General features: G+C 39.0%; 1 protein-coding gene across 1 annotated transcript in view; it reads left to right on the top strand.

Annotated features, from left to right (window-relative positions):
* The window catches only part of LOC136677597 (adhesion G protein-coupled receptor E3-like), a 159,269-nt gene extending 141,480 nt beyond the window's left edge, over positions 1–17,789 (top strand). The window contains exons 3-13 of the mRNA XM_066655163.1: positions 12,198–12,275; positions 12,373–12,559; positions 12,797–12,910; positions 14,018–14,199; positions 14,375–14,542; positions 15,040–15,246; positions 15,445–15,677; positions 15,790–15,856; positions 16,036–16,127; positions 16,433–16,595; positions 17,715–17,789. Of these exons, the coding sequence (XP_066511260.1) occupies positions 12,198–12,275; positions 12,373–12,559; positions 12,797–12,910; positions 14,018–14,199; positions 14,375–14,542; positions 15,040–15,246; positions 15,445–15,677; positions 15,790–15,856; positions 16,036–16,127; positions 16,433–16,595; positions 17,715–17,789 (1,566 nt within the window). The remainder of the gene's footprint in view (positions 1–12,197; positions 12,276–12,372; positions 12,560–12,796; positions 12,911–14,017; positions 14,200–14,374; positions 14,543–15,039; positions 15,247–15,444; positions 15,678–15,789; positions 15,857–16,035; positions 16,128–16,432; positions 16,596–17,714) is intronic.
* Positions 17,790–19,709: the final 1,920 nt, after the last annotated feature.

The following is a 19,709-nucleotide window of genomic DNA, read 5'->3' on the forward strand; positions in this document are numbered from 1 at the left end:
TGAGTCTCAGTCATTTACAACAGCTCAGTGTTCAGTTACTGAATGAGTAGTCAGAGTACAAGGCACCGAAACCCATGATGTGTATTAATTTCCACTTGTTCCACATTATTAAATAAAATTAATACATACCTTTCTGCAATACTATATTTTATATCAAATATCAAAGCATGTGTGTGATATTATTTCTAAGACATCTCTGTTGGCTTCATCAGATTTACTGATGTGGTCATTAAAAAAACAAACAAACAAAAAAAAAACATACATAACTTGAGGAAAATGAAATTGTACTCCATTTTATTAACAATTATTCTTTGCAAATCTGTCAATTAACATTCTCATGGACATCTTTAAAGTGTTGTTGTATAATTCTGGGTCTGTAGTATTCTCATATATATATATATATATATATATATATATATATATATATATATATATATATATATATATATAAATATTTATTTTCTATTATGGCCTATAAGAGAAAAAATTCTTTCTACAGCAAACACCACATCTGACCCCTGCAGTGTCTACACTGTTCTCGATAATCACTGGAGATCAGTCTACTTCCAGTACAATGGTAATGATGACACTCTTGTTGATGGTCATGACGACACTCTTGTTGAATGGAGTGGCTGGTATCGACTGTATGTTCAGGGAAGGAGTGCTCAGATCGCTGAATCTGCTTGGTGTTCGAGTTACATGACCTGTAGAGGTTACACACAACTTTTACTCAGAGGATCTCATCCACTGCCACAGGACGGCATCGTCACCAGAGAAATCTATGGGTCCTATGGCTATGTGACTGATGGCTCACAGTGTGGTTCACTAAAATCAAACCCAATCCAAGTCAAAGCTTGTCCAGGAAATTACTCCGTCTACAGACTCGTCAAACCAGCTTTATCAATCCCAATGCCAACGTACTGTGCAGGTAAAACTGCTGTTTCCTTTATAAAATTTATTTTGTTTAATAATTTTTTTAGATTAGTTACTACTTTATTTAATCATTTTTAGATTAGTTACTACTACACTGTTTTCTTTAATGGTCAGCGCCAAATGAGGAAATTCGTTATCAGGAGTTTTTTTTTTTTTTTTTTTGCCTGCTCAGGATATGACGTATATTTGGCTCTTGATAAAATCTCAGACAACATGAACTCCGTCTAATAATATCAGAGACACAGTAAATGACAGTGAAGTACTGCTTTAAATTTAGATGCATGAACAGAGTCTGAGGAGGTGTTGATAGTCAGATGTGTTGTGATTTACAGGCATATTTTACAGATTTATTTACACATGAAATTATGTAAAATTAAGATTTTATTATTATTTATAAAGAATAGAGTGAATTCAGTATATTCTAAACGAACTGGACTACATTTCCTGTCTGTTAATCATTTTAGTGACAGTTTGTATATTTTTATTGTGCAAAAGATTTAAAATAAACATTTAACAATCAACTATTTTTCAAGAAAATTTAAATTCAAATATGTCCCCTTTATAATTTTATGTATTGGAATACTTCTTTAAAAATGCTAGCCATTAGATGTTTTCAAGTTTCTGTTCAGAAGCTATTTTTTATGATGCTATGATGCCCTAAGCACAGTGGCGCAGCAGGTAGTGCTGCAGTCATACAGCTGCAGTGACCTGTTGTTGAGGACAGGCATAGGCTTGGGTTTTTCTTGGTTTTGTGTGCACCTAAGGGATGGCGTGCGCTAACTGGGTCACGTGGTGTTGGTGGTGGTAATGGTTTGTAATATCACCTGTTCACTCGTTAGGTGAGAGGAAGTGAGTGGGTGATGGGGGAAGCCTACTTTTTGCTGACCGTCCAAAATGCTGTAACCTTGGCCGATGTGAACATTTTTTGCCTGTGAACTGCTTGAATTGGATTTTATACTGTTATCGATCGTGGATGTCTGTGGACCAATTCATTGATACTTTTAATGTTTGAATGTTGAAGATTTGATATAAAATAAAGCAACATCAACTGAATCTTGGACTGGTGTTTGAACGGCAGTACGCGTCGGGCATTAGTTTCCCTTATTCAGCTGCTCGGTGATTCTGAAGTCTATTGAAGTCGCCAAACATTTGTCAGCAAAAAATATGGCAACGGAGGCTTCCAGATTCAGTGCACAGCCTGAATGCTGACGCGAGCCCACACACCACTGCCACTAAACCAACGAAAGCGGCCTGCCCGAGAGAGTCGGGAAGACAACGCTGGTATGTAACCAGTGCTTGTGCTGTTTTTGGCTATTGCTTGTTTGAACGCACTTTGGTTACTTCCAGGAGAAGTCGTTGTGACGGGCTTGTCGCTGTGTTTGTTGGACCGTGGCTACTGCCATTTAGAGCTGTGTGTAGGCCTGAAGTTCATTGGGAATTTTGCGTGTGTGTTGTGGCATTGCATGTGCTTAGCGAGCTGTTAAGAAATTGCTACTGATACTGAAGTCGCCTTTAAGCTGGTTTCGAATGTTCTCTGTTTGAATGTTAAAAATGAGCGGATCACAAGCTGCATCTGTCGTTGGGAAAACTGAACAGGATAAAAGATCAATTGTTCTCACTGGGGGGCGGCACGGTGGCGCAGCCACACAGCTCCAGGGACCTGGTGGTTGTGGGTTCGATTCCCGCTCCGGGTGACTGTCTGTGAAGAGTTGGTGTGTTCTCCCCGTGTCCGCGTGGGTTTGACTAGGTTTAGGGAGGAGCCAGTTGTGTTGATGTCTGATATTGAAGCCATGTTTCAGCAGGTGCGTGTGCCAGAGGAAGATCCTGACCTTTTGAGATTTCTCTAGTGGCCTGGTGGTGTTTTCAGTCAGAGCATGCAAGAGTATAGGATGGGTGTTCATTTGTTTGGGGACTTCTTCTCCGAGCTGTGCTAACTATGCTCTACGGAAATGTGCAGAAGATAACAAAGCAAAGTTTAGCCAGCAGGTCATTGACACCATCCTATACAGTTTTTATGTGGATGATTGTCTCGCCTCAATAGCCTTAGAATAGGAAGCCATATCCCTTTATAAGGACCTTGGAGACATCTGCGCTAAGGGCGGCTGCCGCCCGACAAAGTGGATAAGTAATAGCTGCCGCGTTCTTGCCGTAATACCTAAAAAGGAAAGGGCAAAGGAAGTTAAAAACTTAGACTTGGACCTGTTGAGCGAGCGTTGGGAGTGCGATGGTGTGTGCAGTCAGATGCATTTAAGTTCTGCATATCCATCCCAAACAGGCCAATGACCCGTAGAGGAATCCTTTCCACAGTAAGCTCCTTTTATGACCCTCTGGGATTTCTTGCTCCCGTTATTTTTGCAGCCAAGAAGATTCTTCAAGATCTGTGACAGAAGGGGATAGGATGGGATGACATTATACCACTCACAGTTTCCCAAGAATGGAAAGACTGGGTGGAAGAGTTGCATCTGTTGGACAACATTAGCATCAGAAGATGTTTAAAACCTCCTGACTTTGGAGAGGTGACCACTGCTCAGTTACACCACTTTGCAGATGCAAGTGAGAAGGGGTATGGTGCCGTTACTTACCTGCTCCTGCGTAACAGTTGCTCACCCACCCACAGTTCCTTCATAATGGGGAAGTCCAGGGTGGCACCCCTAAAACTAGTAACGATTCCTTGTATGCAATTGACGGCAGCTGTGGTGGCAGCTTGTATGGATATACTGTGGAGGAGGGAGCTAAGGGTATCCCTCTTAGATTCAGTGTTTTGGACAGATAGTACCTCAGTGTTGAAATACAAACCGGATTCCAAAAAAGTTGGGACACTAAACAAATTGTGAATAAAAACTGAATGCAATGATGTGGAGGTGCCGACATCTATTTAATTCAGAATAGAACACAAATCACAGATCAAAAGTTTAAACTGAGAGAATGTATAATTTTAAGGGAAAAATACGTCCCAATGTTCCATAAAGAACTTCAAATCGTGACTCTTCTGACCACAGAACATCCATCCATTATCTGTAACCGCTTATCCAATTTAGGGTCGCGGGGGGTCCAGAGCCTACCTGGGAATACAGGAAGGAACGCCAGGGCAACACAGACACACACACACATTCACTACGGACACTACACCAATCCACCTGCAACGTGTGTTTTTTTTTTTGGACTGTGGGAGGAAACCGGAGCACCCGGAGGAAACCCACGCGGACACCACACCAACTCCTCACAGACAGGAGTGGGAATCGAACCCACAACCTCCAGGCCCCTGGAGCTGTGTGACTGCGACACTACCTGCTGCGCCACCGTGCCGCCCTGACCACAGAACAGTCTTCCATTTTGCCACACTTCATTTTAAAAGACCCCTGGCCCAGTGCAAACGACTGAGCTTGTGGAACTTGCTTAGAAACGGCTTCCTCTTTGCACTGTAGAGTTTCAGCTGGCAACAGCGGATGGCACAGGGGATTGTGTTCACTGACAATGCTTTCTGGAAATATTCCTGAGCCCATTCTGTTATTTCCTTGAAAGTGGCATTCCTGTTTGAGGTGCAGTGACATTTAAGGACCCGGAGATCACGAGTATCCAGTAGAGTTTTACGGCCTTGACCCTTACGCACAGCAATTGTTCCAGATTCTCTGAATCATTTGATGATGTTATGCACGGTTGATGATCATAACTTAGAAGTCTTTGCTATTTTATGCTGGGTAACACCATTCTGGTATCTTTCTGCGCAACAATGGTGGAATTGGTGATCCTCTTGGCTTCAGAGAGACACTGACACTCTGAGAAGCTCTTTTTATACCCAATCATGTTGTCAATTGACCTAATTAGTGTTAATTGGTCTTCCAGCTGTTCATTATATGCTCAATTTCCTTTTCCCAGCCACTTATTGCTACTTGTCCCAACTTTTTTGGGATTTGTTGACACTGTGAAATTTTGAATAAACACATTTTTCTTTTAAAATGTTACATTTACTCAGATTAAACTTTTGGTCTGTTATCTATGTTCTATTACGAATAAAATATTGACATTTGCCATCTACACATCATTGCATTCAGTTTTTATTCACAATTTGTTTAGTGTCCCTACTTTTTTGGAATCCGGTTTGTATATCAATAATGAGACAGCTAGGTTTTGTGTTTTTGTAGCGAACCGAGTGTCCGAGATTTTAAAGGTTTCCAGGACATCCCAGTGGAGGTATGTGAACACAACACACAACCCCGCAGACCTTGTTTCCAGAGGTATGAGGGTAGAGCCCTTTTTAATTAACACTGAATGGATATTTGGTCCTGCATTTCTTATGCAGCCAGAGAAAGAATGGCCTGTAAACCCAGAGAACATGCAGACCCTCCACATGAAGACCCTGAAGTCAAAATGTCTGCTGCTATTAATGTTTTACAAGCAGACGATGATGGTGGCCCATTGACTGATTTAATTAGTTATACCTCTTCTTGGAAACGCCTCGTCAGGGTGATGGGTTGGACCCTGAGGTTCAAGACATTGTTTTTGCATTGTGGAAAGGACAAGGCACGTTTTTTATCTGATGCAACTCAGCATAAGGATGCTCATTGCAAGGTGGAGTTCCGTTACGACTTTCTCTCATTGGAAGAGATTAAGGATGATGAGATGCAAATAATAAAGTTCTGTCAGTGGAAAAAGTATGCTGAAGAAATCTCCTGCCTCCAAAGGGGAGAGAGCATGAAACGAAGCAGCTACGTCTATAAACTGAATTTCATTGCGAGACGAGGCCAGGTTCAAGAACTGCATTCCGACAATGGTACCAACTTTGTGGGGGCAGAGCATGAGCTATGGATGCTATGGAAGAGTAGAATCAGGAAAGGATTGTTGATGCATTGGCTTTAAAGGGGGTTAAATGGATCTTTAACCCTCCAACTGGATCACATCATGGTGGAGCATGGGAGCGGTTGATTCACTCCATCAGAAAGGTCCTCAACTCCACCTTGCAGACACAGTATTTGGATGAGGAGGGCCTTCAAACTGTCCTGTGTGAAGTGGAGTCAGTCCTGAATAGTAGGCCCATTACACAGGAATCCAACGATCGAAAAATGATTTGGAAGGTTTAACACCAAATCACCTCCTCCTTCTCAAGTCTAATCCATGCTTACCACCTGGTCTGTTGCAGAAAAACGATCTTTATGCAGGTAAGAGATGGAGACAGGTCCAATACATATCTGACCTCTTCTGGAAAAGATGGGTTAAAGAATATTTGCCACAACTTCAACAGCGCCAGAAATGGGCACAGAATAAACGCAACTTTACTCCTGGAGATGTGGTTCTCATAGTGGATGACTCTGCCCCTCGTGGTTCCTGGATCATTGGCAGAGTCACAGCAGTTGCACCAGACAATTAAGAACTTGTACGTCAGGTCTAGGTTAAGACCTCAACCAGCCTTGTACGTAGACTGATCACGAAGCTATGCCGTCTTCAGGAGGCTTCTGACTTATGACAACACCTTGGAACCAACTTCATAGGACTACAATATCACTTGATGTTGACAACACTACAGACATATGTCACAGACTGACTTGATATTTAGGCTAAGTGCTGGTAACCTCTGGCCTATGACTGACTGACAAGAAAAAGAAAAGAAATAACTTGGATGGATTTTTAAGTGCATTGTATTTTTTTTTCTCTTCCTTTTCATTGAGAATCTGTGATGTAACATGTTGTATGTCTTGGATTGTGGTGTTAGATGTATAATTATTACTGCGTGGTAATGTAATAATTAGGTGCCGGATGCGTCGGGCATTAGTTTCCCCTATTCAGCTGCTTGGCGACTCTGAAGTCTATTGAAGTCGCCTGTTATGTGATGTTGTGGGTTCAAGCCCCGCTTCAGGTGACTGTCCATGTGGGTTTCCTCCGGGTGCTCCGGTTTCCTTCCACAGTTCAAAAACTCATAATGGTAGGTTGGTTGGTGACTCAAATGTGTCCATTGGTGTGAGTGAGTTGCCCTGTGAAGGACTGATGTGTCCTCTAGGGTGTGTTCCTGCCTTCAGCCCAGTGATTCAGAGTAGGCTATGGATCCATTGCAACCATGAACTGGATAAATTCTTACAGACAATGAATGATGCCTTATGTTTTTGGTAAAAAATATACTGTACATATGATATAAAAATAACTGTATAATCAGTAAAACAATGTTGAAGTGTGACAGAAAACAATTTGTGGTAAAGGCAGTGCATACAGTGGTGGACAGTAATGAAATAAATGTAATTTGTTACTATACTTACTTCTTTCATGTACTTTTTACTGAAGTCTTTTCATTTTGGGTGACTTTTTAGTTTTATTTTACTACATATGCTGTTACTTTTTGTTTTGTGTGTGTATAAAACCATAATGTGTTTGAACGCATCTCCCTGCTGCCCCCACTCTGGGTGTGTGTTCACTGCCCCTAGTGCACTAGTGTGTGTGTTCACTGCCACAGATGGGTTAAATGTGGAAGACACATTTAGTTGTACAATGACAAATAATTACCCGTTTGTCACGGCTGAGCAGGGAGGATGAAGGAGGTGGACATAAACACGAGCCATGTGCTACTTGAGCACATGGTGGGGAAACAGACAAGACAGGGCCAGGGTGTGACAGATGTCCCCTCCAAAATGCGCAACTCCCGGGGCATATAAAATTAGACCCCCCAGGAGCTGGTGAAGGAGAGGAGCCAGGAAAACATGACAAACAAGACAAGACTGACAGGTCAATGAATCAACAGGTGAGAGGACAAGACAGAAGGCAGGCAAAGGGGAGCAACAGGAGACGAAACTTGAGACCAGACAGGGGACAGAAAAGGTGATTAGACAGGAGACTGAACACCATACTGGAACAAGGACTGGAAGGGAGATTGAACTGGGGACAAGAAACTGGACTGAAATGGAAACTGGACATGACTAGAAACAGGAAATGGGACAAAACAGAAACAGAGACAGGAGACTGAACTGGACTGGAAACAGGAGGTGAGATACCAGACTCGAACAGGGAGTGGAGACATGAGACTGGACAGGAGACTGGACTTTAACACTGGAGGGGACTGAGACAGAACAGGCGTAGAAAATGGAGACAAGACTCTGGACAGAAACGGGGACTGGACAGGACTTGGCAGGGGAACAGGGACTAGGATGCTTACAGGAAACTGGCACAAACACTGTGACAAGGACCGGGACAGAGACAAAAGCAGACAGATATTGGGACATGAACAGAGACAGAGGAACAAAAACAACAATATAAGGTATATATAACTTAAATAAAAAAAATAAATAAAAATACCAAAGCACCCTCTGCTCTCCTATGCCCAAAAATACTCTCTCCACATGACAAACAATAGGTAGAATTCATAAGGCTGGAATATGGATGGAATTTACCTTTGTTTTATAGGGTTCAACTTGGATTTATGTATGCTATCACTTGCAGTAATTTGATAAGGAAGATTTGAATTCTCTGTACAATGTGCTTTTAACAATTTCTTAATAAAATATTTAATACAAAAAATAAATGAAAACATATTCCTTAATTTGATCGACACAGTCAATAACTTATTAATTTTATATTTTACCTCTTTTTTGACAGTTGTATATAATACTCCCAGTTATGACCCCTGTGATAACAACACTGCTCTGGATCAAACCTGGAGAAGCAGTAATGCAACTGGAGCTAACCATTGTGACCAGGGCATCTGGAACGGCTGGTACCGACTACTGTATAACGGGATGAGTGTCCGTATGCCAGAGATCTGTATTAATCAGCACAGATGTGGCACTGATATCACTCTGTGGATGAACGGCTCTCACCCTCAGATCGCGGATGGAATAGTCACTCGTGGGGTCTGTGGGACGGCAGGAAGTAACTGCTGTTCTTACAGATCTATCCCAGTTCGAGTCAAAGCCTGTCCAGGAAACTATTTTGTTTATGAATTTGTCAGTCCAAACTTCTGTAATGTTGCTTACTGTGCAGGTATGGTTTAATTTTATTAAATATGAACTGATTTTCCAGTTATAGTTACTAGTGATTTTTCAGGCCTATCTGTATTTGTTCACTTCCTTGTATTGGCCAATTTCATCTAAAATAATCCAACACCAACTGTTCCTGTCTGTAAAAATCTTCTACTTTGTTAATCAAACAGAAAACCAGATTTAACAAAGGGACACAACATTTAATATTAATGAAATTATCCATCAGTGGGTGAATTTTTCACAGCGTTCAAATCAAATTAAAATGTTCAGCAGGAGCTTCATTATCATAATCACTTTAATGTAAACGGGGAACTGCCTATTTTGAAGGATAGCTTACGTTCACAAAACTACATCAGAGTAGAGGTGTATAATGATCAGGCTCACAGTTACTGCTTATAGCTAATTGCTGCTGTTTTTGAATGTCCTTCCCACTTGCCAAGTTAAAATTTTTAAAATATTTACAACTGCAAGTATAGTCTCTATGTTATATTTTACTGTTCCATTTTTAAACTTACAATAATTTACAGGTAATCTTATACATACAGTATTGTAATCTAAAGTTATCTTGGTTTGATTCTGTCCTTACAAACCTCAATCTCAGCCAATGTGACTACTACAATCCTTGTTAAACCAGATCCATTATAGTTTACTGAAGGGATCCACATAGAACTCATTGTAAAATTTGGTTTTGAATTAAATGTGTGTGTACGTAGGATAGGACTGAATGATACTTGGTTAAATGTGAATCATGGTGTTTGGTTTTTTTTATACTAGAATTGAGTTCACAATGCAGATCCAACAAATCAAATGTCAAATTATCAAAAACTACATGCAATAAACTATTATAATATTTAAATGGCCACATGTAAACAGGAGCTTTAAAACTGGTGTAAACAACTGTTACAGATTCATACACATTCACTCATGACTGTGAATAATATTTAAATAACTAAATAAATAACTCTGTGGTAAATAAACCTAATGGAAAAACTGTAGGTACAGGTTAACTTTGTATCTTCTGTAGCATGTAATAGAGGATATTTAAATGTAAAATAAAATAATAAAACTATTTTGTTAATGTGCCTTGATTAAACAATGTAATCACAAAATACAACATCCTTTTTTTGAGGAAATAAATATGTAGTGTGATAATTTTCCAGTTATAGTTACTAGTGATTTTTCAGGCCTATCTGTATTTGTTCACTCCCTTGTACTGGCAAATTTAATCTAAAATAACCCAACACCAACTGTTCTTGTCCGTAAACGTCTTCTCCTACTTGGTTAATCAAATGGTTAACCTGATTTGACAAGGGGACACAACATTTAATTTTAATAAACTTATCCCTCAGTAGGTGAATTAATAAATCAGTGTTCAGATTAAGATATGTGTTCTTAGATTCATTCATTAACATTCACAGTAAGTACATTAATGTATATGTGGATTATTATCCATTTCAGAAACAGCAGTAATGTACTTATCATGACTTGATTTTTGTCTTCAGATGTGCAAAGTGTCACTCCTGTTGCTACGACTGTGGCATCCAGCACAGTAACGACTCCAGGTAGGTTTCCATAAAGACATTTTAACCTTCAAATAACTTTCAGATTACACCAGAGCACCTACATCTCTCACTACATATTCAGCAGGAGCATAATTATAATAATCACTTTAATGTAAATGGGGAACTGCCAATTTTGAAGGATACTTTACATTCAGAAATCTACAACAGAGTAGAGGTGTATAATGATCAGGCTCACAGTTACTGCTTATAGCTATTTGCTGCTGTTTTTGAATGTCCTTCCCACTTGCCAAGTTAACTTTTCAAAAATATTTACAACTGCAAGTATAGTCTCTATATACATTATATACTTATATAGTATATAACTCTATATATTATCTCTATATACTTATATAGTCTCTATATAAGTTATATTTTACTGTTCCATTTTTAAATTTACAATAACTTACAGGTAATCTTATACATACAGCACTGTAATCTAAAGTTATCTAGGTTTGATTCTGTCCCTACAAACCTCAATCTCAGCCAATGTGACTACTACAATCCTTGTTAAACCAGATCCATTATAGTTTACTGAAGAAATCAAAATAGAAGTCACTGTAATGTTTGGTTTAGAATAAAATGTGTGTAGGTAGGATAGGACTGAATGATACTTGGTTAAATGTGAATCATGGTGTTTGGTTTTTTTTTAATACTAGAATTGAGTTCACAATGCAGATCCAACAAATCAAATGTCTAATGAATAAAAACTACATGCAATAAACTATTATAATATTTAATTGGCCAAATGTAAATAGGAGCTTTAAAACTGGTGTAAACAACTGTTACAGATTCATACACATTCACTCATGACTGTGAATATTATTTAAATAACTAAATAAATAACTCTGTGGTAAATAAACATAATGGAAAAAAATGTAGGTACAGATTAACTTTGTGTCTTCTGTAGTTTTTACTAGAGGGTATTTAAATGTAAAATAAAATAATGAAACTATTTTGTTAATGTGCATTGATTAAACAAGTTAATCACAAAAATAACACATCCTTTTTTGGAGGAAATAACAATGTAGTGTGATAATTTTTCATTTTAATATAATATCTCAGTGTATAGTTTTGATATTTGAATTAAAATATCTTAATTTGCTGAGTGAAAATTTAGCGTAGGACACAGAAAATTTAACAGAACAAAATTAACACTTTATCACAGTTGGTGTCTCAAACAGCTAAACAGGAACTGTGTGTTTGTGTGTGTGTGTGACCATGAGAGAGAGAGAATGAGAGAAAGAGTAGTTTTATACATATGTTAGAACTATGTAGAAAATACAGTCTATAATTGTAGAAGTACACAGTGCTCCGGTAGGGTCAATATCGCTGAGAGAATTAACATTGAGTGTAGAGCTAAGTAGGTGGTCTTAATGTTATGGCTGATCCTGTATATAACATATGTCCATAATAAATATGTATACCACTGAAATTGCCCACTTATTATTTCTACCAGCTAACCCTAATATAGCAGACTACAACCGGCCCTGAGCATGTTCTTGTGGCATTACCAGGTTGACAGTTTCCTTGTCTCGTTTTGGTTTAAGCAGTGACATTTTTTAAACTACTTTCTCCTGCCAATTTTTTTTTCCAGTGCCAAATATCACAGTGTCTACAGAATGCCAGGTTTGTAACAGTTTATTTACTAATGTTATACCAGATACCTGAACTTACTACAGTGACCTTCACAAGTATCGATCCCATCTAACAAAACATATGCTCTTAACTGAATCTGTGTTTTTAGGCAAATTTTACTTCAGGCTGCGGAGAAGACGTGTTTAACCAGATTGGGAACATCACTGCTCAAGTTCTCCCTTCACAAGTAAGTAGATTATTTTTACAGAAAAATGAGCTAATGTCTCTAATATTCAGTGGATATTAAGTTAATGACTGTACATTTCTCTCTGCTTGTTGTTCAGGTTGTAAAAACATATTTGAGCGTAGTCTTTAAAGCCCAGGGGCAGCTTCTGAATGTTTCAACACTAAATCCACAAAAACTTGCAACTTATGGGAACTCTGTGCTGAATACCACTGAGAAACTGGTGTCTACACTGGTGAAGCCAACAGATACAACTGACTTTGTTAACATGTCCCTGGATGGCTTAGGTAAATGATTACAGAAATAAATCTTTTGATTCCAGCCACTGCTTTCAACTCAGTACACTTTATTTTAAGCAGCCGTAATCATTTCAACGGATCAAACATCAAACGGTTAATATACATGGCTAAGAAAACACTTGTAACTATACATACAGGGATCCTATTTATTTGATCCAACACTGAAAACACACTGCAGCACTAGGATATAATTCATGACTGAATGTTGTAATTTGTTTCTCTCAGATATTCAAGCATTTACAGTCGGACCAAAAGCCAACTTGACAGAAATACCTCAGCTCAGTGTAAAAAACACCCAGATGGACATTGACCTTATCCAGATTTCAGACAATAATAATGGTATAGTACTGGTCTGTTTATGCTTTTATTGTGTGATTACTTGAATTATTTGTGTATTAGTAAAATGACGAGTGGAGTACAAACAAAAAATGACATTTTCTTATTTATGCTGACAGTGAAAGGCCAGAGCAAATTCAGCAAAAGGTCATTAAAAACCATGGAAGCCAAAAGAGAAGGGGCTTTATTTACAACAGGGCTCTATTTACAGTGCAGTAAAATCGCAAGTAATCATTGAAAAACCATGACTCCAAGAATAAGGTGTATCAAGGTACAGAAGGTTCCAGAAAGTCCCAGGGTAATTTTTAAGCAAATAATGCCTTTTCTCACACTGATGAGAACAGGGAAGAGCAGTGTGTGCATGGCAGGGCTGCACTGAGAAAGCCACTGCTCACCAGTAAGAACAATGCTGCCCATCTGCAGTTTGATAAAAATCATGTGGACAAACCACTGGAAATATGACATACAGGAAACTGATAGAAGACAGACAATAGACAGAACACAGCCTGGAGTGTGGATCGAACCATTCTACCAAAGAATTTTGAACATGAACAAATCTAATGTTATTAAATGTCCATTACCTTAATCCAGTAGAAATGTTGTGGATGCAACTGAAGTGAGAAGTTCATGTGAAGAAATCTGTCATATCTGAGAGCTGAAGCTGTTTTTACAGAAGAATGTTCATTTTTCTGTGTCTAAGTATAATATTTCAATCCACATGTAATTATTTGGTTTCCCTTTATTTACTTCTAGGACATTTTAGCTCATATTTATGCAGCAAGAGAAAGTTACATTCTTTCAATACCTTTAATAATAAAACATTACATGATATCATATAACACAGTGTAGTAAGTAAACATTAGATTGCAGACATCTAGTAGACTAGTAGCTGTTGCAGAACATGGGACAATCTGAATTTACCATTACCAGCTTTTCTTTGCAATATGTGGCATGTTAAAGGAAGATGATGATGTCATTGTTTTATCATTTATCAATTTGTATCATTTTTATTAATTTTACAGTTTGAACAAGACACAACATGCTTCGTAAATGTAAATGACATGATTATCATTTATAGTAAAACTGAAGCATTCTGTTTCTGTTCTTCAGGATCAGCTGCTGTGGCCTTCATGAGCTACAGCAACATGGAGAACATGCTGAAACCCAGCTTCTTCAACCCAACCAACAACTCAGTGAAAACCATGATGTCCACTGTGGTGTCGGCCACGCTGCCCAAAACCCCCAACACACAGCTCAGCACACCAGTCAACTTCACCCTGCAACACATTACAGTGAGTGTTTCTCATGCCATTTACTTTAAGTACAGATTTAGAGCTCCATTCATGACGGCTAACAAGCTTTTGATATGAATAGCAACAAATATAGTATTGGACTTGGCTTTTGAAACAGCATGTTATTAATGTTACACTCTCAAAGACCCTATCGCCTCTGTTCTCTCTGCTGTAGGACATTGCTCCTGATAGTACACTGTCCTGCGTGTACTGGAATAACACTGAGTGGATCGTAGATGGTTGTGAACTCCTCCAGTCCAGCACCAGTTACAGTGTGTGCTCCTGTGTTCACCTCTCAACCTTCGCTCTCATCATGGAGATCAACCCACCCCCAGGCGACAATGTAAGACACCTATATATTTACAAACGTGCTTGTGTTTTAGAGCGGTCTGAGTTTTAGAGACTTTAACCCTGACAGCTTCAAATCCTAAGATCAGGCATGAGTTAGGAATTCAGGAAAGGACCTGGGTTAAGCAAAGTTTTGCACAAGACTCCTAACACTTCCATTGTATTCTGTTGTATAGTGTTTAGAATTGAACAGGTATTCAGATCAGATATTGGGATTCATTCTAGTCCTTCACAGGGCGACACACACTCTCACATTCACTCACACCAATGGACACTTTTGAGTCACCAATCCACCTACCAATGTATGTTTTTGAAGCATGAGATGAAACCAGAGCCCCCAGAAGAAACCCACACTGACACAGGGAGAACACATCAAACTCACAATCACACACCAGGAGCTGTGTGACTGACACACTACCTGCTGCACAAGAATGCTGCAGATAATGAGATATTACCAGCAATTACAATAAAGTATTGATTGTTGCTTTACAGAGTGACCCTCTCATGGAGCTGTTGAACACAGTGGCTGTGGCAGTGGGGCTGTTCTTCCTAAGCTTAACCCTGTTGACCTTGGCTCTTTGTCGTCAAAACCTGAGAAGGAATCTCACCCCTCTCACAAACCTCTGCCTCAGCCTGTTTCTAGCTCACCTCCTCTTCCTGCTCACACAGAAATTCCTGCAGTACATCCGGGCCAATCAGGTGAGAATAGTTTAAACTCTGTTACATAATATCATCAGCTGAGGATGAATATTGTGGTGATAATCATGCGATGAAATTCAGTGGATGCCACAGTGATAAAAGTAAAATAACATCACCTTGAATATCAAAGATAATGTTTTGATTTTGAAATTCTCTCTCTCTCTCTCTCTCTCTCTCTCTCTCTCTCTCTCTCCACAGACGTGGTGTGCAGTGATGGCAGGTGTTCTGCACTTCCTCTTCCTCTCTGCTTTTGTGTGGATGTTCATTGAAGCTGTGATGCTCTTCATCTCTGTGAAAAACATCATGAAGATCAGATCAAAGCAGGAGGAGGTGCTTGGCTGGAGATGCTTGACTGTGATTGGATACGTTATTCCTCTGGTTGTGGTGGGCGTTTCTGTTGGGCTGTATCCTGATGGATATGGCAGTGACCAGTGAGTGGCATTAGATGTTTAATTAGAAATCACTTTATATTCATAACTAGACATTTTCACATAATGTCTATACCAAGTTCATGTATTCTGTATTCTATTTACGTAAACATAGATGCTGGATAAAGACAGACAGAGACTTTGTGTGGAGCTTCCTTGGTCCTGTGTGTTTAATTCTTACAGTAAGTACTGACATATTCATTACATATTGTTTTATGAAGTCAGACAGAGACAGAGACTCCCAGACACAGTTGTGTAGATTGTTAACGTTAGAAGAGTTCATTGCCGTAGTTACATAAAAATGAAGAGGGCTGTATCAGTGAATATTTTATATATTATTATTTGTTCACCACATTTACAGCTGAACTTCATTATCTTCATCACCGTCATCATCATCCTCAGAACTGCCTTGTCTAAACTCAGCAGTGAACGCTCACAGATCAAACAAATGAGGTACCAACCAGCACATTTTCCCCCCACTTTCTGACATTCAGACACTAAACATTACTGTGTAAAACACGGACTGAAGAACAAATCCAGATAATTTAATAAACAAAAACACACAATTCCACAATCATTTACCAGTCTGTGTGTTTAGCCTTGTTTATATCCAGAAAATCATATTCCATGACACCTGCATCATTACCTGGATACACAACTCTTACAAAATGCAACTCTCTCTCTCTCTCTCTCTCTCTCTCTCTCTCTCTCTCTCTCTCTCTCTCTCTCTCTCTCCCTCTCTCTCTCTCTTGCTGTAGAGTTCTTGTCTTTAAAACCTTGATTCAGATTGTCATCCTCGGGGGCCCCTGGATTCTGGGTTTCTTTGTAGATGGCAGTAACGTGTTGGCCATTGTCTTTCTATTTCTCAACTCCCAGCAGGGCACCTTCATCTTCCTGGTCCACTGCGTCCTCAACCATGAGGTCAGAAAATTACTTACTTAATGTCCAATAATCACTTCTCTCTCTCACACTCCATAAATAGACAGAAAACCATCTATTTCACATGTGTTTCCCTGTTCGGGAGCATTTTTAATTTGTATGTGTTTGTTTATTCGTAAGAGATCTTACCTGGGGCAGAGCTGCCTGCTAAGCCACCCCCCAGCCACCAGAAGGAGACATAGAACCACTACTACTTAATTTGAGACAAACAGCTCCAACTGGGCCTCTTCTATTTAAGGGAACCCAACCCTCACATCCGTGCTCAGTACTGGATTTCTATTTTCAGAGAGCCACACAAGCCTGGCCTGTAATTGGGTGAAGCTCCTCAGGTTTTCTACTGGGTCTCTCTCTCTCTCTCTCTTTCTCTCTCTCCAGCTTATATTATTTGCCAGATTTCCCTCTCAGGGTACCTTTGGCTTCCCTCCTTGGAATTTACTATTTTCCTTTTTCCCATTTTCTATAAAAAAAAAAAAAAAAAAAAAAACTTTGTGAAATAAATAATCACATAAATTCTCTGCCGGTTATTGTTTACTATCTGTGTTCCTTTGTCTCTCTTTCTTTTCTTTCTTCCTTATTTTGTTTGGAATTCTCTTTTTTTGCATGTTTTCATTTAGCTCAGTTATATTGGGCTGTTATAGTCAGCCCTGACATTCCCCAATGTTTTCCTTTTATAAAACAACTGTCTCTCGATTTTAAATGACTCCACTTTTAATTTCTCTTTTTGCTTTCAGAGGGGTTATTTGTGTACCGTTTGGGCCTCTGTGTATTGGTTCTCAGTGCTTGAATCCTATTCCCCAGTAACTGAGTTGGTAGCTCACTCTTTTTGCTTGAGTTTCTGACATCAAGGTTTTGGGGTTCAAATTCACAACTAGGTGAACTTCTACATTACACATAAACACGCTGGAGGTGCTTTCTTTTGATATAATCATCGATATTTTTTTCTAATTTGGTTTCATTTAGCAATGGCTATTTGTCATAAATATCTGTAGCAATATATTATACTTTCTAGGTTTGTTAACATGAATTCTGAATTACTGTTAATGCCACCAAATCAATGTTAGGTAACATAAGCTCTACTGACCATACGACTTTCATTTTCAGGTGAGACAGCAGTACAGGAAGTGGCTGAAAACCTTTTGTCGCTACTTCAGGCTCCAGTATAAGACAGGAAAGTAGAAGGCTATTTAATGTTTACACCTTAATTCATACTGGGGGAGTTTACTGAGTTTAATTTCAATCATTGTTCATTGCAAACACTCTGTGGTTGACCTAACATTGAGGAAACCAGCATATTCCAAGCTTGGTCATTAAAAACAATCTTAGGTTTCTTAATTTCTTGCGTGATGTAGCTGCCACTTTGCTGTGCCCTGTTTTTACAAAGTAGCTTAGACACTTAGACAGTTTTACCAGATTGCATTTTTTGTGCATTTCAATTTTTAACAGTGAATTCTGTATATTGTTTAGTTTCTATTATTTTCTTTTTGTTTTTATATTATACACAAAGAATGTAAATCATCAAAGTAGTAATACTGGAATATTGGCATTTTTAATGGAACCCTATAAAGGGTGTGTCCCTGCTTTGCCTTCAATCAAAAATGCATTGAACACAACACAAAGTGCCAGAAATGTCAGTCAGTCACAGCACCCGTGCCACCTCGCGGCAGGCACCCTGCTCAATGAAGATGACACTGTTAATGGGGTAATGAACCCAAAACTCATAGAGAGATGTGAACCGATCATTGAACACTGATACAACAGTGAAGCAGATTATTGTGGAAAGAATGACACCAGCGTACAGGAGTCTGGAGTTTTAAAAAGAATATGGCCTAAAAAGAGGTTCTAAAGTTTTGAGAACCAAGAAACCGAATCCATAACCAATAAATGCCATTTTATAATTGAGAAAACTGGCATTAATATTGAGAGTTATAAAAACAAGTTTGTAAACATAATATTTCTGTATATAATCGTCAATGTACAACACACAATTTGTGAGCCAGAGATTCTATGACAAAGTGCAAGTTAGCTCTAGATATCAGATCTCTCACTAAGAAATCACATTTCCATGGTTCCGTTCAATGCAAACAGTTATTATTTGGTGACATCACATCATTGGAGTACCTCTGTGCAGTTCTGAAAGGGACACCACAGATATTACTAATAACTGTCTACAGGCCTCTGAGACACAATGAGATGTTGTCTTTTATTTATACTGATTCTGGCCATGTTGTTATTGTTGGTGACTTTAACAAGTAATGACAACACTAAAGACAGTTTTACTAAGGAACTACATTCCACATTGGACTCCTCTGGCCTTTTATAGTATGTTACAGGGGGTACACACATGGTCACACTCTGGATGTAGTCATCTCAAAGGGTCACAACATATCCTCTGTGAAGGATGTGGCAGTGTTAGATTGTCCTTTTGCTCTGTGGGCCTCACGAGACATCATGGGAAGATGGGTTTGTGTTTTTCCAAGCTCATGGCAAACTGCAGTTCTAAAGCCTCTTTTAAAAGAAACATTTAAAATCATCTCAGATAAGTGACTGCAGACCAATTTGTAACTGTTCATTGGCAAAATCATTGAGAATTTTTTTTTCAAGCAAATCACTAGTTTGTTGTCAATAAACAGTGGCCAAGACAAATTCCAATCTGGGTTCTGGTCTAATCACAGCACTAAGACTGCTCTAATTAAGGTGATTAGTATCATTCACTTAAATACGGAGGCTGGAAAGGTATCTATTCTATTACTTCTTGACCTCAGTCCTCCCATTGATACCATTGACCATAAAACTCTCATAGATAAATTCACAAACTGGGAACAGTCCTTAAGTGGTTTTGTTTCTTACCTGGAAGGCAGGAACTACTTTGTAGAAATAGAAAATATTTTTTCTGAGAACATGCCAGTGATCTGTGGTGTCCCCCAGGGTTCTATTCTTGGTCCACTGCTATTTAATTTATACATTTCCTCTTGGCCACATTCTACAAGAATATGGGCTATTCCTATCGTAGCTATGCAGACAATACCCAGTTTTATTTGAACCTGTCCCCAAATAACTCTGGTCCAATTGACTCATTGTGTAAGTGCCTTGAACGCA

The sequence above is a fragment of the Hoplias malabaricus genome, chromosome 2, assembly GCF_029633855.1.
Source record: "Hoplias malabaricus isolate fHopMal1 chromosome 2, fHopMal1.hap1, whole genome shotgun sequence".
Lineage (NCBI taxonomy): Eukaryota > Metazoa > Chordata > Actinopteri > Characiformes > Erythrinidae > Hoplias > Hoplias malabaricus.